The sequence below is a fragment of the Crotalus tigris genome, unplaced genomic scaffold (assembly GCF_016545835.1).
Source record: "Crotalus tigris isolate CLP2741 ecotype Arizona unplaced genomic scaffold, ASM1654583v1 scf7180000024429.2167931701:2281839, whole genome shotgun sequence".
In the NCBI taxonomy this organism is placed as follows: Eukaryota; Metazoa; Chordata; class Lepidosauria; order Squamata; family Viperidae; genus Crotalus; species Crotalus tigris.
The window spans coordinates 774011-795898 of record NW_024100596.1 but is presented as its reverse complement, the minus strand read 5'-3'; the positions used below and the strand labels follow the sequence as shown (position 1 = coordinate 795898).

The following is a 21888-nucleotide window of genomic DNA, read 5'->3' as shown; positions in this document are numbered from 1 at the left end:
TCAAAATGGTTTACAAACTGTTAAACCCCACTGTACTTATTGGCTTCACATGTCTCAATTTAAACCTTTACAAATTTTACAAATACAGTATAAAAAACAAAGTTTACAAATACAGTGACTGGATTCATGTAATATATTATCAAAACCATGCATAACCAATAAATAGTAGCTTCAATTTATCATGTTCTGAAAGAAAACTGTGCATAGAATGTTAGTTTTCAGAGAGAATTATTATGCAAGGCTTTTTCTAAATGGTAAAGTGTGTGAATCATCAAATCATTTCAAGCAGTAAGTTACTTATGCTCTATTTGAGGTACTTCCGAGGGTGAGGGATCTCAGATTTTACTCCAAAGTCTTACATTTTTATGTCATTGTAAATTTGTTAGCAAAAGAGCACACTATAAATGAGAAAGTAAGTCCATTCATGGGATTGTTTTGCAAAATACATACAATTAAGAAAATGGTTCATATGGTACACTGCTGTATTCATACAACATGTCGAACATATCACACAATGCTGTAACTTGGTTGCCTGGCGCACTACATTCTTATGATGTAATATGTTTGTCTGGTACTCACTTATGTTTTGTGCTTTGTAAAAAAAAGAGTGATGTCATAGCAAAGTAGGGATACTTGACTGATTACAATTGATGTCAAAAAGCCGAATAGGCTCAGATGCTGTCAGGATTTGGATGAGAGACTATAAGGTTGCACGCTAACCGCTAATCGGATAACTTGCTACCCAGAAGGTGGTATAGGCAAATCAGGTGACTCATGGTTTGAAGAAAAACTGTATGAGCGTATTCATGAAGTCAGCAGGAATTAAGCTTGACTCAAGAGTCACTTCTGATGTGTGTTTTTGGCTTTGACTTAGAATGGTCTGTAGCATCAGGCAGTTGAGGCTTCCTCAAACCATATCTCAGTTATTGGATTCACTTAATGAAGACAACGAATCCAACAGACGGCCCTTTTCGAAAAGTCTGAACTGCTATCACAAAGTTTAATTGGGAAGACTAACGCAAGTCTTGCATCTACGTGTTTTTGTAGCGTTCGCTGCGCTGCTCCCCCCTGCGCTCTTTTTTTGTTTGTTTGTTTTGTTTTTGTGCCATCCCGCCAGGTAGGGATTTGGAACCCAGCCCGGATTCGGTCTTTCAGCTGGCGGACGTGTGCGCGCTCTCGAGCACGCGTGCCTCAGCGCGAGCGGCCACGTTCCCGATGCGCCGAAGGTGCGTTTTACCTGCTTGGCTGCCACTGCAGGGAGAGCGTTGGCCAGCTCGACTTCGGGCGTGTGTGCGTGCGTGTGTGGGGGGGGGAGCGGATGGGTAAGGGAAAGGACCCCCTCCCGCTTGCGGTGGTGATTTTCTCTCTCTCTCTCTCTCTCTCTCTCTCTCTTTGAACGAGTTGTCTTTGGTCCCTCTCATTGGGCGCTCGAATTGGCGCCGCGACCAATTGCAAAGCAGGGAGGGTGCGCGAGCCGCCTGCCGAGGGTGTAGAGCGAAAGCTTGTGCTTCGCTGCGCTGACATTTTTTGGCGATGCCTCCTTTTACTCCGGCTCTCTTCGTCGCGAGCCCTGCTGTTCCGGGGGGCCCTGTGTTGTTGCTACCACCGCTGCTGCTGCTGTGTAGCCTGGCCCGTACCTAGCACCGCCGCCGCCGCCGCAGCGGACACGGGGGAGGCGGAGGAAGAGGCGGCGGCGGAGGCAGCAGCAGCTGCTGATCCTCTGCCTAGGCAGCTGCCATCCCTGCTGCGCCGCGGCCAGACCAGACGCAAGGTGCTGCTCCGCAGCGAAAGCTGAGCAGGGATGATCCTAGGTGAGTGACGGCTTCTCCGTCTTCTGACTTTTCCCCGTCTTTGCACCTTATGTCATTCAGTTTCCCTGAGTCTCCTCGCTCTTCCTCTCCTCTTTTAGGTAGCCTCTTCATTCCCCCGTTTTCCTCTGCTTTCTCGCTTCACTTGTTTTTGCCCATATGCATCCCAACAAATCTGTCGTGCTATCCCTTATTTCCCAGTATGGACTCTCTAGTTCGCCCTTTCCTCAAGCCACGGAGGTATAGCGAAATCTCCCCTGCTTCCCTTAACCAGGATAGCCTGCAACCTCTTTTTTTTCAGATGGGAAATGATGACTATCGGAAAGCTGGTTGTGCCTGTCAAAAAAGGTGGTAAGTAAAGGGCACTTCCTTAAGATCCCTGCTTATATTCCCCCTCCCATGCCCATACAGTTTTAAGGCATCGGAATTCCAAACAAACCCACAACCTGGTGGCATTGTACTATACCTTCCCCCTCCCCTCTTTAAACAGGACTCAGGTCTGCGTCACAAGGTGGAAGTTATTGAACTGTTCTGAACAGCAGCACTGTGGGAAGGATGAGGTGGGGAGAAATGAGATGAACTGCGAGGATGAGATAGCTTTACAAAAAAGTGAGGAGAATATCCCAACAGAAGAGAAGGCTGTGCGGGGCTATTGGGGGTAATAGTAAAAACTCAAGACACGGAACATCGGAACATCGTTCTTTTTGGTGCATCCCTGAAAAAGCATCTCCAGATTCCCCATCAACTTGGGAACCATGTTTCAGCATTGCCAGGCTATGGAATAAGTCGTTTCCCCCCCCCCTTTAGTCAAGGGTTGTTGGGTGACAGAGGAGAGCTGGTTGCCAGGCAGGAGATGTGGAGGGGAGAGAGGAGGGGGGATAGAGAGAGAAAGAGAGACTGATTGACTGGATGAAACCCTTATTTTGATAAACTGACTCTTGAAGCATTAGTGTTGACCTAGATCTCTATGCATGGAGAGGGAGGTTGCTCCCATATGCAGCCAGATGCTCCTCCTTTTTCTCTTTCCCCACCTTCAGAGACTTTCTCTCTGTTTGATGAGAGGGGGGCAGGTGGGTCAGATTATGAAGCTGCCCATTATTTGGAATTGGCAGTGATGTTGATTGGGACACTGTCGTATAATTCTCTTTACATACTTCAGTAGAATCATTTTGAGTTAATTATATGTTGCTCAAGTTGAATGCAGGTTCAAGAGTACCTATCATGGGTCATTTATCCCCCCTCTTCCTTATTTTTGACCTACTATACCCTGTTGGGCAGTTTCCATTCATGGTGTTGGAGAAAGGTTGAAGTCTTCTCTCCATGTATCCCCTCTGTTAGAGATAAAAGTTGGATTCTAGCGAGAGTTGACTTAGATGCTGGTGGTGATTCTGAATTACTCAATTTATAGCAAAATAAAAAAATGTGTTTACAATATATGAACAACATGCCTCTTGGGGAGTACTTGATCGCAGGAAATGATCTGAATTATGGGGCCAGGCCAGCTTTTGGATAAACTGGCTGCATGTCTCAACTATGAGCATGCCTAGTTTGGGGTGAGGAGGGGGATAGAAAAATGCACAACTTGGATGGAGGTACATAGAGAAAGCTTGTTCTCTTCTCATACCTCCCTGCATTCCAGGAGACATAATTGAGAGAGCCTTCTGATCTCTGTTGCCTAGGGGGATAAACAGAGTTTGTAAGGAAGAGGAAGTCTCAAAATAACAGAGGATGGAAATGAAAATGGGGACATACTATCCTGGTCAGCTCTTCCACCACTAGAAGTACTGCTTTTGTGTTGTTGCTTGACATTTGATGAGTGGCTGGGGGAGCAAAATACCTAAAGCTGTCAAGGTCTGGAGTCAGATCACACAAAGAAGAACTTAGGTAACAAAAACAAAAAGGTCATAAAGCAGGAATACCTCCAGCATCCCAAACTTTGGTGTTCTTTGGTGTCATACTTTTCTCATCTATTTCTCTATTTGCAAATTCCTTATCCACTTCTGTAGAAGCCCAATTTGACCTTGCAAACAAATCCACAACCTTCAGATTGTCTTCTGCAATCTCTTTAACCAGCTGTGTGCTTTGCCTAGGGCCAGATTCTGCTTAGGATAATCAGTCCCAGTCATGCAGACATTTGTTCCCTCCCTATTGTCCCCCAATCTTCGACACTGTATCCCTCTGTCAAAATAACATGTTGTGTTGCTCTCTCTCACCCCCATCCCGCAGATCTGATTGCCACCGCTTCCTCTTTCCTGGATACCTAAGCCTCATGTAAGAATGGCCCAGGGAGGGAAGCGATTCTGATCTGTGATCTCTGCCACTGAATCCTAGGGATTGTCTGCTAATCCTGCCTGACTTCTTGATTACAATGGCTATTCACTTTTCTTCCCTTCTGTTTATAGGCCTAGCATTGACATTTGAGGATGTCAGGCTCTGGCTTAACCAGAGTTTTATCCTCATTTTGCTAAACAAGAGAGGAAACCACAGCTCAGGAGTGGAAAGAGAAAGGGTCACACACACCATTGTAGAGAAAGCTCTCACTGCCTCTAATCACTGCTCACATCCCTCTTTATTTTGCCTCTTCTTCCCTTAGGTTTCTTTGCCTCATTCTAAATCTGCCGTCTGTCTAAATCTCCGTGCTTTTCCAGTTTTTCTTTGCAGTACACCTTTCTTTATCCATTTCTCTCTCTCTGATCTAGTGTTGGGTTTCAAGCTGCATAGCAGTTTGTGTGTCAGAGACATGGAACTGGGCCAGAAATCCTGGTGTTTCCCAAGTAAGTTTCTGACTTGCTATTGCAGTGTTTCTCAACCTTGACAATTTTAAGGCATGTGGACTTCAACTCCACATGCCTTAAAATTGTCAAGGTTGAGAAACACGTGCTATTGGGATGGGAAACAACAAGATTGGCATGTGAGCCCCTTTGTGGGGCTGTGCTGTACACAAATCATGGCATGGTCCAGTTGAGACAAAAATGAGGTTTCCCATTTACTTAAGGTGTGGCAGCCTTGGCTACTTATATTCACAATTTGTGTATTCTCATGTATTCATTGGACAAGGTAGACAACAACCAGCATTATGCTTGCATTTGTAAAATGGGAAAAACCATGAACTGGATAGATATGAAAATGTCATATTGCTTTAGAAATGACTAATAAATAAGAAGGGATTTGCAACACAACATTTTAAGGGATGACAGTTTTCAATAATGACATTCCAGGAAAGATCCATGCAAGCACAGTTACAAAACAGGGATTGAAGCCAAGGAAAGTAACCCTGTGAAGTTGAACATAGGGCAAACAGGGTGTCCAACTATGGGAGTTTAATTACATGCTTTCTCTGAACCAGAGAATGTGGTACAGCTGGTGGCAATCCAAGCAGTAAGAATTATGTAGACCTTGTAAACTGGGTAAGAAGTCACTGAACAATTTGGTAATAATGGGATCTGGGAGCCACAGTTGCAAGCAGGCAAAAGATTATGGTGCAATTGTCAGTGATGGTGACTAAATGGGGATGGAGTTGAGTATAGGGACAGAATGTAATGCAGAATGAACTTAGGAAATCTGTGGTGTAATTTTGTGAACCATGTTGGGGTACAGGACAAGGGAATTATTGTGCAGCAAATCTTCCCACACAGTGGAGCAGCCAAAATAATTTATTAAATGCACTTATGGACAGTTTAAGTTAAAACCAATCCATCCCTTACCCTCCCCCCCAAATAACTTAATATCCTTTTCTTTTGAGAAGTCTTTGTTTCATAGAAAGTTACACTCCTCTCCTCATTCTCTCCCTACAGTTGGACTGTTGAATGCCTTCCAGGATACAATGGTACCAGACCATCCGTGCTCCAACCGAATTTGGTCCTTCTTGCTAAAGCTGGCAGCAGGAACTAGCCTGGGCTTTGCTTGCACTTTAGTTCCCCTGCCTGATTTCTCAGCCAAATCTACTTTGTTCTGCCTTGAGCATGGCTGAGTGGTTGTTGTCAATAATGCCCACAGATGAATGTTTTCAGACTCTGTTGTTTACTGCTTGGAATCACTTTTTTTTTTCTAAATGCCTTGGTTGTTTTTCTTCCTGGCATTTATCTTATCTCCTTCCTCCTGAGGTAGAAGGGAAAAGGGTGCCATGGAACTGATGTACAGAATTCTTTGGGGTAGAGGTCCAATATATCCCAGGCATTGGACTGGATGAAGGAAAGGGAAGAGTCAGGCTCCTTGGGCTGCCCTTGGCTGTTGTTGTGAATTAAATATAGCGCATTCTGTGTCAATTTGGTTCATTTCATCACAAGTCCAGGAGCTGTACTTTTGATTTCCAAGGAGCCTTTATCAGAAGGAAAATATAGGGCAAGATTATGGGAGATTTATACACAAGGCAAATGGTTCCAAAAGCTATCTTGCAGAAAACTTGAAGCGAAAAATTGAAGTGTGCTTCTGAATGAGGGGGGGGAGAGAAGAGGGAGGGAGGGAGGGAGGGAGGGGAGGGAGGGGGAGGGAGAGAGAGAGAGAGAGAGAGAGAGAGAGAGAGAGAGAGAGAGAGAGATGCTGCCATTTGGTGAAAGAAAGAAAATGGGCTTAAGGAGCCAAAAATATACCACTTACCCAAGCATTAGGTGCCTGTGAAAAAGTGCAGGATATGTTTTAAAACAAAACACATATTAAGAAAGTTTCTGTTCTAAACATATTGAGGTGCAGTGATGGGTGGTGAAGCCTGGCTTTGGATCACTGAATGCATCTTTCCCTTGTTGATGATGTTCTATTTTTTCCAGGGATTATCCTAGATACAGCATCATCTCCAACCTCATCTCACTATTAAGGCCTGCAGTTTTCCGGATGATCTTTCAAAAAGCTCTGTTCCTTGCCAGTGTAAAGAGAGATGCAGCACCCAGTGCAGGGAGAGACAGGAGAGAGGCAGGAGGCTGGGGAGGGGGAGTCAAAGAGGGAGGGAGCCTGGGGGGGGGCTCTCCACAGTGGGGAGGAACAAGGAGATCTGCCAATGTTGAAGGTACCCCTGTAAAATGAGAGGAATGGTGCATCAAAAACAGCAGAAATAATGGAGTGCAAATGGTGTGTGTGTCTTTGTGTGTGTGTGTGTGTGTCTTTGTGTGTATATAATATGTGTGTTCATTCCCAGGAAATGTTTTTTGTTCCTTTCAGTCTTCACACCACAAAATTTAGGAAAGTTTCCCTGAAAGTTTGTTAAGACCAAAGCATTTGATGCTGCCTTTTCAGTGTGTGTGTGTCTTTCTGCTCAGTTGTTTCAAAGCTAAGCAGCAAGTACAGAATATGTTATATAAGAGTGCTGATGATTGAATGTGGGTTTACTGAGTGCCATTGATTGTTTTGCTGAGAAATGCCTGGCATGATGAGTGGAGTGGCAGCAAAGCCACAGCTATCTCTGGCCTTGGCTGCAGCAACTCCTTGGGGGCCAGTTAAGACAGGCTGGGAGCCGAGTGGGTGGAAAGGCCAGAGGCAGCAAGGGTGGAAGCCCCTGACTGCTGAGTTCACTGGAAGAGGCTGCAGATTCCTCATCTCCTTTTTTAAAATTGGTGATGTAGTGAGGGAGCCAACAGGGGTGGTGGTGGTGGTGGTGGTGTGTTAAATCTTTATAGGTAGGTTCCCACCTGTAAAATGGAAAGTTTGATATCCTGACATTCCTTTTCCCTTGCTAATCAGCGTGTAGTGAAAGCAAACACATTTGTACTTTCACTATGTTAAGTTGCTTAAAAATGCCTCCACAATTACTGTAAAGCATCATCCAAGTTTGTTAAATTAATGAAGTTCCCATATTATTTGTCATTAACATGCAAAAGAAGCTAATTTGAATCCTGGAAGTGTCTGAGTAAGTCTCCAATTGTAGTATGTTAGAAAGGTAGCAGGCTTTAGGGATTTTGCAGAGTTCCTTTACCTGAAGCAGAATCCTGTGCTATTTGGACCTTTCCTTTTCTTAACAACTAGATGAAAAAAAATGCATCAGTTGGATGAATTGGATTTTGACTCTGTTTAAAAATTACATTTTAAAAATATACGCAAAGAGCTTCCCAGGACTATTCCTTTACTAACTAAAGTTAAAAGTTTTTCTTTTACGGTCTCCTTCTTTGTGGTGGGAGGCAGAATATTGAAACTGATATTGCATGGATGTATTTTTCTCAGCTACTGTATGGACAGAAGTGGATTTTGTGTTAAAACAATGCTGCCTTAATTGACCACCCACAAGCAGCACCTGAAGCTGGGAAGAAACTTGGAAATCTTGATTTCCAACATTCGTGGACTATCTATCTCATCAGTCAGATTTGGGGTGTTTGTTGACCTAATTCCTTAGCTGAAATTTGGATCTTCTCCATTTGCTTTATCAGTTTTCCCTACAGTGAACACGATATTTTGAATGGTGTGTAAATGTTGTTTATTTTACAATTGCAATTACGTAGCATCGCTGTGGCATAGAAACAAAAACTTCTTAAGTGAACCCAAAGACTCAGTAGTCCAAGAAGAAAAAACAGGAGTCATCTAAAATATATAATGTAAAGACTATAACAGCCCCCATATAGGGCAGACAGGCAAAAGTTTAGCAAAGCACATCCACGAACACAATGAAAACTCATTTCACAACATTGGACAGAGTTTGAAACCATAATTCCGACTGTGAGACTGTGAGCATCTTAGACCAAACTTAACCCCAAAATGCCAGGGAATTCCTGGAAGTTTGGCATTCAGACAATTCAGGCTTCAATAGACATATAAAAATAAACCACATTCACATACCATTTAAAAATGATGTGAAATGACATGAAATGAAAACTGAAATGAAAAGCTAAGAAGGACACCAATCCTCTGCAGAAGCAAAACTCAGATAAGCAGGGATTAAATCAACAGACAAACAAGTAGAAAACAATACCTTAATTAAAGAAGTACCAAGGGAAAAACCACACTCCCAGCAACACTAGCAAGGCAAACTATTGTATATAAACAGGGAACATACCCCATACTCACTTACATTGATGATATTATCTAGTTGGGTAATGAAATGCCTGCAAGCAAACAACCAAATTCAGAAAGTGCCAAAATGCCACAGTACGTCTTACCTGTCTTTAAGGAAGGTCCCATCTTCCTGAAGCTAGATACCCTGATGACTCATTGAGATTCTTTCTTACCTTGTAGGAATATGAATACAAATCCACAAATCATTGTTATATTTACTGATTATCCTAATTGTCTTTACAAAGAGTATCTTAATTCATTGGCTATACAGTAGTTGGTGAATAGAATAGAATAGAATAGAATAGAATAGAATAGAATAGAATAGAATAGAATAGAATAGAATAGAATGGAATGGAATGGAATGGAATGGAATGGAATGGAGTGGAGTGGAGTGGAGTGGAGTGGAGTAGAATAGAATAGAATAGAATAGAATAGAATAGAATAGAATAGAATAGAATAGAATAGAATAGAATAGAGCTGGAAGGGACCTTGGAGGTCTTCTAGTCCAGCCCCCTGCTCAAGCAGGAGAATCTATACTGTCTCAGACAAATGACTGTCTAATCTCTTCTTAAAAATCTTCAGTGATGGAGTGCCCACGATTTCTGGGGGCAAGCTGTTCCATTGGTTAATTGTCCTCACGGCCAGGAAGTTTCTCCTTAATTCCAGGTGGCTTCTTTCTTTGATCAGTTTCCAACCATTGTTTCTTGTCCTGCCCTCTGGTGCTTTGGTGAATAACGTGACCCACTCTTCTTTGTGGCAGTCCTTCAAATACTGGAATACTGCTATCATGTCTCCCCTATTTCTTTTTTTCTTTAGATTAGCCAAACCCAAGTCCTGCAGCCGTTCTTTGTATGTTTTAGTCTCCAGGAGTTTGATCATCTTAGTTGCTCTTCTCTGAATTTTTTCCAAACTCTCAACATCTTTTTTGTGATATGGTAACTAAAATTGGCTGCAGTATTCCAGGTGTGGTCTTACTAGGGTTTTATAAAGTGGTACTATTACTTCGCATGATCTTGATTCTATGCCTCTGTTTATACAACCCAGGATTGTATTGGCTTTTTTGGCTGCTGCTGCATACTACTGGCTCATGGTCAAGTGATCATCCACTAGGACTCCAAAGTCCTTCTCACAGTTACTGTTACTTGTACCTTTGATTTTTCCTGCCTAAATGTAAGACTTTATTTTTCTCCACATTGAAACTCATTTTGTTGGACAGGGCCCATTGTTCAAGTTTGTCAAGATCTTTTTGGATCCTTTAAATGGTTGCAATGGAGGCCAATAGAAAGTCAGATTATGTGACTATATCATTTCAATGTCTCATAAAAGATGATTGTAGGGAAACAACTTGATTTCAACATCTGGAGACCCTGATATGATAGAGCTAACCTAGTACTTGATTTCCAATGGAAGGAACTTCTCAAATACTGTATAACTCTGAAACTCAGAAAAGCTACAATTCCCAAAATTCTGAAAAATGAAGCCATAACGATTAAATCTAGAACTCATTTTCTTACTGAAGAATCTACCTGTTTTCATTTTTTTAAAAGAACGAATACAGAAGCATTTAGAGGTCTTTGATTGATCTCAGAAATTAAGCTGCATCAGTTCCAGGTAATATTTAGATAGGCAATTCCAGAGCTATTGTGTAGACTGGAAAGTTGAAAAATCATCCCAAAGAGAAATCAGTTTTGCAACATGTGGCTGCAGTCTTAACCTGAAAACTTATTTACCTTTAGTAAAAATGCTGCTACTAAATCTCCTTCAGTGTTTGTAATTTGATGTGCGAAGGTGGTATCAAGATGCCAGACTGGGCTCTTCTATAACAAAATGGATAATCATGTGCAGAAAATATTCAATACCTTCAGAATAATACGTGTGGACATGTTGTCAAGTGATATGGAAAGAACAAGTTCTTCAAAAGAAAACTGTGACTCAAGAATATAATGGGAAACTATCTGCCACCCAGTGAGCACAACTCTAATTGGTTCTGCAATGCACAGGTCATGATTTTTGATTAGGCATCTGTTTGGGATCTTGCTTGAAAATGTCAATTTTCAATATGGATACATCCTAAGGTCTAAGGGCTTGTGTAAGTTTTTTATTTGCTGATGATGATCCCTGATAGTTCTTCTGCTCCAAACTATCCCTCTGAATGGAGGATCCCAGCTAGAGCAATACCTGCCCCTCCTAAAGTCTTTTCTGTCACAGGCTGAGTCAGGCATCCACACGGCTTTGATGGCTTTTATGTAACCAGGAAGACACAGCTTTAATGGCTATTTTTATCTCCTGAGCAGCATCTCATTTGTGGGTTAGTTTGTATCAATTGCCCAGATTTTTAACTGCAGTAAATTTAATGTTTCTCCAGAGATACCAAGATACAATGCACTATTTTCTCTTGCAAAATAGGAGAGCAGATCTTCCAACCATTGGTACCCATGTTCACCTTTGACTGTTTAGATAATTAGCCTGGTTGCAGTAGCCTTGGTATTCAATCCTCAGTATTCTGGGAATATTTTTTATATTTACAAGAAAGAAGACCAACATCTTTTCTTTCAAAACAGCCTGGAAAGTCTTGATTTATCTTCATCTCAAAGATTTGTTGGTTAACAAATTCTAGTTTTTGATTCTTTACACCCTGAGCATAAAATGAGAATAATCAGTGGTAACATTGTGGATCAAGGACTCACTAATTTTTGGTCTGGATATTGCTCAGTGTCTGTGGTGAGTTATGGCCTTTTAGTGAAAAGGGAAAGATATATTGTCCATCTTCAGAATCTTTATTGTCTTCATTATCGAACAGCAGATGAGTCTCCATATTTCTCTGCATAGAATTCACTTCCCTTTTGAACAAATATAGATGTAAGAAGCGAACATAACTATTCATTATTCCTGATGATTTCTGGGCTTTTTCAAGATAGATGGATGATCCTACATATTACAAATTAAAATGTTATTCTTCAACAATATCTACCTAAATATTCTCCTCACATTCTACTGCTGTTACAATCTAATTTTTGTGTCCTCTGTACTATTAAATCAGAATGCTGCTGCTTCTTTTTTTTTCTTTTCTTTTCTTTTTCTTTTTTTTTGGGGGGGAACCTGGACGTGGTCCTATATAGTGTCATCCTGAACTCCTTTCTTATTATTCCATGTTTATAGGGTGAGGAGAAAATGGAGTGGTGTGATAGCTTAAAACAGTGCATCAAAGTTAGTTGAATTAGATACCTAATTGGTCTGAAGGTAAATAATTTGCTCAGTCAAAGCTGAAGTGTAACAAAAACTCTTATGTCTTATGCTTGTCCCCCCCCCACATCTGTAACTTTTATTTTGTTTCTCTTACAGAAACTATATTAACATTTTCTTACTGCAGGTTGTTAAGGGATGCTATTGTCCAGAATTCTTTCTTAGCTTGTTCCCCAGAATGTCATATTGGAAGATAAATGAAATTATTTCTATTGCATGTACAACACTGCACAGCCACAACATATGCTACCAAGAAGCGATGTACCGATGTAGCACACTTTACATGCTAAAGAACCTCTCTCTGAAGAACAACTGGACAGATGCTTCTGAGGCCTTTAAAACTGGATAGGCAGACTACTGCAAGAGGAAATGAAGACAGGATAGGCAGTAGTGTGGATGGAAAGAAAAGAGCTGGGAAGTAAATCTAAGCATGTGCCTTTGATGATTGATGAAGCATTGGGATGGCAATGATAATACCATCCCACAGAACAATTACCAAAGATAACCAGAACATGATGAAACAAAGTTTATCAAGCCATAATTTATAGGAATGAAATCTTTCTTTAACATAAGATAAAATCATCAGGAGAAAAGTATACCACTTTCAGGTTTAGCAAACAGTGAAAAGCCTGAAAAAGAGAAGCTCTTCTAAAATATTTCTCATCAATCTCTGCCTCTGCTCTACACTCCTTACTAGAAAGCAAAGGCATGTGGAGCTAGCCAAGAGGGCTCTGAATCAGGCCCACTTCGTTAAGAGAAGTCTGGCCAGAAACAACAGCAGCAGACATTGGTGCCAAGAGGTTGGGAGAGCTGGATGAAGGGTAGAAAAACTGGAATTCAAATCCTCATCATGCTACGAAGCCTATTGATCTTTGTCTAGCTTAATCCACCAATTTTGAAGATAAAAAGGGCTGCGGGACTCTTCTTTAATTTCATATAAATTATATAATATGTGCAAGTTTATGCAATGCACGCTTGTGTAATGTACATTATGTGAGTTTTTGAAATTGGCACTGTCATAGTGTAAATTCTGATTATGATCTGAATCCTGGGTGTAACTTACGAAAATTCCTTCAGGACAGTGGGAGGTTTTTGATTGTTAGCTACACATATACAGGAGATCTTTGGGACTTCAGAAGCCATTCTAGAGAACTGAAGTTGCAAAACGAAAAATCTGGAAAAATTTAGCAGGAAGAAAGCACATTTTTTCTTTCTGTTTATTTCTAGAAAAACTAGAAGCTGTGGAACTCTGTAAAAGGGTTTCTGTGGAGCATTATTTACTTCTAGAACAAGGGGAATGTAAAACAATATTTTGACTTACTCAAATGTAGATTATGATTTTTTTTTCTGGGCATTTTTCCTGCAAAAATAGGAGATGAAATTCCTGTGTATGCAACAAAATACATCCAATATTCATAAGGTTTTCAGTGTTTTCTGATACGAAATCCTATATCTGTATACTGTAAGCTAATAATTATTAATAGTGACAGTATGAGATTGTTCTGTCCAAACCATACACTTCTTTCATTTTCTACTTTTGTTTTCAACTTTTATTTTTTAACCATCTCAAGTAGTAAAACCTTATAATGAAGTAGCATAGGTTACAGCATATGCCCTCTCTATTATAATTTTGTTCAGTTTATTTAATGTATTTATGTATCAGTTCTTGTACCATCATGTTTCAAAATGGTTAACGCTAAAACTACAGATGGTTAAAATGCAATAGTAAAGTGTGGTATATAAAAGCAAAGTGCAAAATCATATTGATGCGGATGATAGGGCACACTGGGAAGGAGAACAGAAAATAAAACCATTCACCACTAAGAGTCACACATAGAATTTTGGATATGCAACAACATAGAACAGTCAAATATCTGTTAACTTAAAAGATGGAAGGAAAAGGCCTGTACAAGTAATCCTTGACTTGTAACACTTTGCTTAGTGACTGTTTGAAGTTAAGTTACAACGGCACTGAAAAAAGTGAGTTATGACCGTTTTTCACACTTTCGACCATTGCTGCACTCCTGTGGTCATATGATCAAAATTCAGATGCTTGGCAACTGACTCATGTTGATGATGGTTGCAGAGTCTCTGGGTCATGTGATCCCTTTTTGCAAACTACTGACAAGTAAAGTCAATGGGGAAGCTGGATTCACTTAACAACTATGTTACTAACTAAGTGATTCACTTAACTGTGACAGGAAAGGTTGTACAATGGGGCAAAACTCATTTAAAAACTGTCACGCTTAACAACAGAAATTTGGGACTCAATTGTGGTCATAAGTCCAGAAGTACTTGTATATAGACTCCTATGTATTGCAGTAGGCAGATCTTCCTTTTCGGCAATGAAGAACCTAATTTGCTTGTGTTGTGTCTGTGTGCTTCTGCCAATAAACCAGTTCCTTAATAAAGAGTTGAAGTACAGGTATTTGTTCAAAATTGAAGAATTTTGGCCATGCCCATCTGAAAACCTGCAACTCTAATCTTTAATTGCTAGATAAAGAGATTGATGGGGAGATGAATGCAGCTGAATAGTGAATATCCACTTCATGGGGGAGGGGAAGTTGACAATGATTATTTTATTTTATTATCATTTTATTTTTTCAATTTCTACAGCAGCAATTTAATTGCCCCTTATATGGTACTTATATGGCCTTTGAGTGCTTTGCTGAAGAAACTAGGCAGGGAGAGTGAGAGCCTGATAATTCTCTTGGATCTCTTCCTGTTTTGATATAATTGTCCAAAGTATCCTTTTGGAAGGAAAGATTGGGTCCTGGGGGACATTTTTGTAGTGATTTTGGTCCTTCCTGTCAGGATGCATACAGAAGAGAGTACTGCAAGGCTGCTCATTGACTTGACTTGATTGACAAGGCGCTATCTTTTTTCCAGTTTTATTTAACATTTGGTATGGATTACCTGATGACACCCAATTTTTCTATCTCGCTAATAACTTCAAGGAAGCACCCACTGTCTCAAACATTGCCTATGCTTGATAATGGTCTAGATCCAAGAGAATCAGCTTGAAAATAAATCCAGATAATTGGAGGAGCTGCTGATTAGACAAAGCTGGATTTGGAGATTTGCAATCACCCAGGAAGAGCAAGTTTGCAGTTTTGTGAGTGTTGATCTCTAGCTATCCATTGCATTTCAATCTGTGACAAGGATTACTTTTACCATTAATTGTGGGTTATGCAACAACCCTTCCCTGTGCAGTTTGGATTTAGCAATGGTTATTCTCTCGTTGGTTACATCCCATCTTGACTGCTGCAATATGTTTTAACTTGGGCTGCCCTGGAAAATGTCAAAATTGGCCATTCATGTTAATTAGGATGTTAACCAAGGCAAAGTATAAGTATTTTATTGTCAGACACAAAGGATTAAGACCATACATTAAGTTGTTGTTTTAAGATTTAATGCTCAGGCTGTACACAAGAATCTAATCAACTGAAGTTCAGTACTAAAGTGGTACTAGATAAGGGTCAACAGAATTCAAGGGGGGCTGGACCTGGACTGTTTGTGTCAATGTAATGACTCTAAGCCGATAACATGCTTAACTCCATCTCCCAGCTCTACCTGCTCTTCTGCATTTATGCTTTTATTTTTGTCCTACCTTTATTATTTTTATAAATAATTACAGTGATGGACATATTTAATATTCCTTCCTCCTCTTATTTTCCCAACCACAGTGCTGTGAGGTGGGCTGGGCTGAGAGAGAGTGATTGGCCCAAAGTCACCCAACTTTCATATTTAAAAAAAAGCAGGGCTAGAACTCCTGATCTCTCGATTTCTAATCTGGTGCCTTAACCATTAGACCAAACTGGCTCTAATTGCCACTAAAATGCTATTTTGTTTTTTTTTAACCTTTAATATACGCTAATTGGCTTAAGACCTGGCTATTTGAGGGTATGTTGCTCCTGCTGTGAACCTTCCCAGCAAGAGCCACCCCACTTTTTAAAAAAAGTATTCCCCTTGATGTCAGAAATTTGCTTACTTAGCACATGGAAGACAGCCTTCTGTCCCACGTTATAGAATACATTCCCCACGGCAATATATTTGGCCCCTATTTTCCCACTATTTAGAAAAATGACCCCAAAAAATCCTATTTTCATCAAGCTTTTAATTGTTAATTGAATTGATTTTGCTTTTCATGCAACCAATTTTAATTGCACTGGTTTTCTGACATTTTTTAATTGGCATTTTTATTTGTTGTAAACCAACTTCTGTGTTCTTTAAAGAAAACAATGGGATGTAAATGTACTAAATAAGGAAACACTGTCAGTGGCATAAATATGTCAAAGGGAGAAATTAAAGAAAGCAATAAAGAAAAGGTTTTAATTGATGGTTTTTTTGGACAGCACATGTCATTGATAGGAGAGTAAGTTTTACGTGTAAATTTTCATAAAATGTCCTCAATGTGGAAAAAAAATGTACCTTTTTACACATATGTAAGGTTAGCAAAGACGAGGCAATGTTTAGACAATGCGGTCAATGTAAATAGAAATGAATGGGATATGAGCAGCATATGATTACCTTTTCTGTGCCTTTAATAGGGACCAAGGGATTATTTCTAACACTGTCAGCCAGTAAACCAGGCAGGAAACTCTTAAGCAGTTTTCAGTAAAGCTTTCTTCCACCTCTGTCTCCAAAACTGAACAGAGTACCAGAGAAGAAGTGAAAAAATGCAAGAGCCGTAATCCATGATGATGACTTACTTTTGTGACTTCGTAATGATCAGTGTGGTTTGATAGTCCAACAAGAGCTAAGTTCCCTTTTCAAACTGATGTTATTTTAAGAAGGAGCAGTACCTACTCTTGGTGAAAATTAGAAATATCAAGATTATTTCGTGCATTATGATTTATTGATAGAAGATACATACATTATAATTTGACAATGGTATGTGTCTATGTATACATGTGGGTGTGAATGTACACATCCCTAAGCTAGCTGTGCAAGTCACAGAATTTAAAATTTTCTCCCCCCTCACTTCTCTAGGACAAGAAAAGGTAAAAGGCAGATGTAGAGGTCGTGAGCAGCAAACTGCCCCTCCAAAGCCTGCATGCCTCTTCTCTCTACATGATCTCATCCATTCACATTGCCATGGTGATGTAGGAAAATACCCCAGGCTGGTACATGATTTCACCTGGTTCACATGATATCAGCTAGGTTACATCAACAGGATGTTGCAACAAACTGCTCCCTGTCTGGGGCCTCCTAGCTGGTATATTCTTAAGGATTGGCAAGGGGTTTCACCAATAAAAAATGTTGTTGCTATGCTGATGCCATGTTACTTTATGCTACTTAGAATACCTGTATAAAAGCAATAAACACCGCGAAGGCAGGGAGACATATTTGTACCCTGCAATGACTGGTCACTGATTCCATCAGGCAGAGGAAAAAAAAGACAAGAATAGGATAAGGGTCAGCTGCTGGCTGACTTTCTTTGTAGATGTTTTTACGTATATAAATGTACATAGTCTGATCTGGAGGGCATCAGGTTAGTAAATCCCACTGTATCATGGCTATTATTTCCTATAACAATTGAGTTTCCCTTTAATTGGAAGGTACTGGTTGATGGCCAAAACAACATGCCATCCAACTAGCCATGATGGCTTTTCTTGCTTTCTTCAGTTAAATTGTGTGTCTGCATGATAAGGCCCAGTAAGTCTGCTTGCCCATCGAGAAGCATTATAAATAGAAGTGGATTTTCAGTTTCGAAAGAGGAGCCTCTGCTAATGCTTTTTATTCTTCTCTCTACACCTGTGTGCTTATGTATCTGCCAGTTCTGGATATCATTCTATGCATCTAAGATAAAGCTTGTATGACCAGAAAGACCTTTTTAGGTATACCAATTTTGTTGGGCTTTAAGGTGGTTTTGCAGCAGTCAACTAACAAAGCTGGATATTTTTAGAAAGGTTTATGGCTGTTCTTATGTATAATACCTTTAAGACTTTATTTTACTAAAGTTGTACAGTTCCCCAGAACAAATCTTGTCAGAAGAACCCCTACTGCTAATAACAATCATTCTTCCAAGGGCAAGACATGTGCAACACCCAGATTATTGCTACTCATAGATGGGCAATTCACATCAAATGAAGTGATGTTTCTATGTGTGTGTGTGTGTGTCATTGAGTTAGTCGTGACTTATGGGGTCTACATAGACAAGCCCTTGCAGTTTTCTTGATAAGGTTTTTGGGGAGTGGTTTGCCATTGCCTCTTTCCTAGGGCTGAGAAAGAGGGACAGGCCAAGACCAACCAGCTGGTTTTATGCCCAAAGTGGGATTAGAACTCTCAATCAGCTGGAGTTCTAGCTTGGTGCCTTAACCACTACGCCAAACTGGCTCTTAGTGCTTCCTCTGGATCTCAGTAAAATTTTTGTTCTTGGCTAAACACTCTACATTCTTGTATTTTTACATATATTGGTCACTAAATCTTGTTAGCGCTTCATGAGGATCTTACTACTATATAAAGGGATGGGTGAATAAACAGCATCAGACTTAGATGCTTCTTTCATTTTCTTCATAACAAAGTCACTCAATATGCAGAATGCAACTGTGGAAAAAAAACCTACTTCAGTTAATTCAATTAAAAGGAAATTAAATTGTGTGACTGCTTCATTAAACTATTAGAGTTGATTTGGATAGCCCTAGCTCTATATTTATTTATTTAATACATTTGTTGGCCACCCATCTTGCTTTTGGATGACTCTAACTTAGTCCTGTCATCCCAGTAAAGTTCATACCACACAAATTTTAGAACATCCCTATGCTCTGCTTAAAAGATTTTTTAAAAACCTCCTTAAAAAGTCATTGATGCCTGTTAGCTTAAAAGAGGTTACAAAACTATTTTTAAAGTATAGGTAATCCTTGACGTACAACCACAATTCAGCCCCAAATTTCTGTTGCTAAGTGAGATATTTGTTAAGTGAGTTTTGTCCTATTTTATGACCTTTGTTGCCACAGTTGTTAAGTGAATCACTGCAGTTGTTAAGTTAGTAACATGGTTGTTAAGTAAATCTGGCTTCTCCATTGACTTTGCTTGTCAGAAGGTCACAAAAGGGGATCACATGATCCTGGGACACTGCAACTGTTGAATCAGTTGCAAGCAACTGAATTTTGATCATATGGCCATGGGGATGCTGCAATGGTCATAAGTGTGAAAAATGGTCATACATCACTGTTTTCAGTGCCATTGTAATGTTGAATGGTCATGAAACAAACTGTTTATGTCAGACTCCCTGTACCAGATTTCACTTATTTACACATAGACTTCTTTCTGTTGTTTTATAGCATTATAAATTACGAATAATTCATCATAGTATGCAGTTAATAACTGTTATAGTACTATTTATACAGTAGAAACTGGAAAGTGTTAACACTGTGATGATTTAGATCAGTGGTTCTCAACCTGTGGGTCGGGACCCCATTTGGGGTCGAACGACCATTTCACGGGTGTCGCCAAACAAGGCTGTCCGCCATTTTTTCCCCCTTTTCTTTGGCCCTGCCCCTGGCACTCGGTGATGTATAAGTGGTTGGGGGTCACCACAACATGGGGAACTGTATTATGGGGTCGCGGCATTAGAAAGGTTGAGAACCACTGATTTAGATGAATTAAACCTTTGAAGATGAAAAAGGCTAATGTCATTGTTAAATATGATTTCTAAAATATTAATGCATATTTAAGATTGCTTAGATTGTCCAATTAATATTAAGTATAATGTTGATAAAAAGTTGAAAAATGCATTGAATTATTTTATGTCAGAGACATAGTCTTGAAATGGAGATTTGGAACAATAGTGAATCTTCCCAAGAGTGGCTATTCTATCAAAATCTTTCCAAGAGCTCAGTATAAAATTATCCAGTAAGTCGCAGAAATATCCCAGAACAATGGTCAGGTATTTACAGGTCTCTTTCATCAAGACTAAAGTAATTAATTGTTCATGACTCTGCCATTAGAAAAACACTCTATATAAATGGGATCCATGGGAGAGAAGCAAGGCAGAAGGTGTTTAAGAAAAACATAATTCCTCATCTGAAGTTTGTAAAAAAGATCCTGGATGCCCCTCCAGACTTTTGTAGAAATGTGCTTGTTGTTGTTAATTGCGAAGTCGTGTCCGACCCATCGCGACCCCATGGACAACATTCCTCCAGGTCTTCCTGTCCTCTACCATCTTCTGGAGTCCATTTAAATTCACACCTACTGCTTCAGTGACTCCATCCAGCCATCTCATTCTCTGTCGTCCCCTTCTTCTATTGCCCTCAATCTTTCCCAGCATTAGGCTCTTCTCCAGTGAATCCTTCCTTCTCATTAGATGGCCAAAATACTTGAGTTTCAACTTCAGGATGTGGCCTTCTAAAGAGCAGTCGGGGTTGATCTCTTCTAGGACTGACCGGTTTGAACGCCTTGCAGTCCAAGGGACTCGCAGGAGTCTTCTCCAGCACCATAGTTCAAAGGCCTCAATTCTTTTGCGCTCAGCGTTTCTTATGGTCCAACTTTCACAGCCATACATTGCAACTGGGAAAACCATGGCCTGGACTATACGTACTTTTGTTGGCAGGGTGATGTCTCTGCTTTTTAAAATGCTGTCTAGATTTGCCATAGCTTTCCTCCCCAGGAGCAAGTGTCTTTTAATTTCTTGGCTGCAGTCCCCATCTGAGGTGATCTTGGAGCCCAGAAAAATAAAATCTGTCACTACCTCCATTTCTTCCCCATCTATTTGCCAGGAATTGAGAGGGCCGGATGCCATGATTTTGGTTTTCTTAATGTTGAGTTTCAAGCAACTTTTGCACTCTCCTTCTTCACCCGCATCAAGAGGCTCTTTAGTTCCTCTTCACTTTCTGCCATTAGAGTGTATCATCTGCATATCTTAGGTTGTTGATATTTCTCCCGGCAATCTTAATTCCAACTTTTGATTCATCTAGCCCTGCCTTTCTCATGATGTGCTCTGCATATAAGTTAAATAGGCAGGGTGACAGTATACAGCCTTGCCGGACTCCTTTTCCAATTTTGAACCAATCAGTGGTTCCGTGTTTGGTTCTCACTGTTGCTTCTTGACCTGCATATAGGTTTCTTAAGAGACAAATGAGATGGTCTGGTACTCCCATCTCTTTAAGAACTTGCCACAATTTGTTGTGATCCACACAATCAAAGGCTTTAGCATAGTCAATGAAGCAGAAGTAGATGTTTTTGTGGAACTCCCTAGCTTTCTCCATGATCCAGCGTATGTTGGCAATTTGATTTCTAGTTCCTCTGCCTCTTCGAAATCCTCCCTGTACTTCTGGTAGTTCTCGATCCACATACTGCTGGAGTCTAGCTTGTAGGATTTTAAGCATAACTTTACTAGCATGTGAAATGAGTGCAATGGTGCGATAGTTTGAACATTCTTTGGCATTGCCTTTCTTTGGACTTGGAATGTAAACTGACCTTTTCAAATCCTGTGGCCACTGTTGAGTTTTCCAAATTTGCTGGCAAATTGAGTGTAGCACTTTTACTGCATCTTCTTTTAAGATTTTGAATAGCTCAGCTGGAATACTGTCACTTCCACTAGCTTTGTTGTTGCTCAGATTTTCTAAGGCCCATTTCACTTCACATTCTAGGATGTCTGGTTCGAAGTCAGTGACCATCTCATTGTGGTTATCTGGGATGTTAAGTTCATTCTTGTATAGTTCTTCTGTGTAGTTTTGCCATCTCTTCTTAATCTCTTCTGCCTCTGTTAGGTCTCTGCCATTTTGGTCCTTTATCATGACCATCTTTGCATGAAACGTTCCCTTCATATCTCCAATTTTCTTGAAGAGATCTCTGGTCCTCCCTATTCTGTTGTTTTCTTCTATTTCTTTGCACTGTTCATTTAAGAAGGCATTCTTATCTC

At 40.2% G+C, this 21888-nt stretch overlaps 1 protein-coding gene across 3 annotated transcripts in view; it reads left to right on the top strand.

Moving 5' to 3' along the window:
• Positions 1 to 1321: 1321 nt before the first annotated feature.
• ZNF385A (zinc finger protein 385A) overlaps positions 1322 to 21888 on the top strand; it is a 176957-nt gene continuing 156390 nt past the window's right edge. For 2 of the 3 annotated variants that reach the window (XM_039330529.1, XM_039330528.1), the window contains exon 1: positions 1322 to 1811. Coding sequence is in view for 1 of the 3 variants with exons in the window: in XM_039330528.1 (XP_039186462.1) it covers positions 1802 to 1811 (10 nt within the window). In the remaining 2 variants the exon portion in view is untranslated. The remainder of the gene's footprint in view (positions 1812 to 21888) is intronic. The other variant, XM_039330530.1, reaches the window with a different exon arrangement.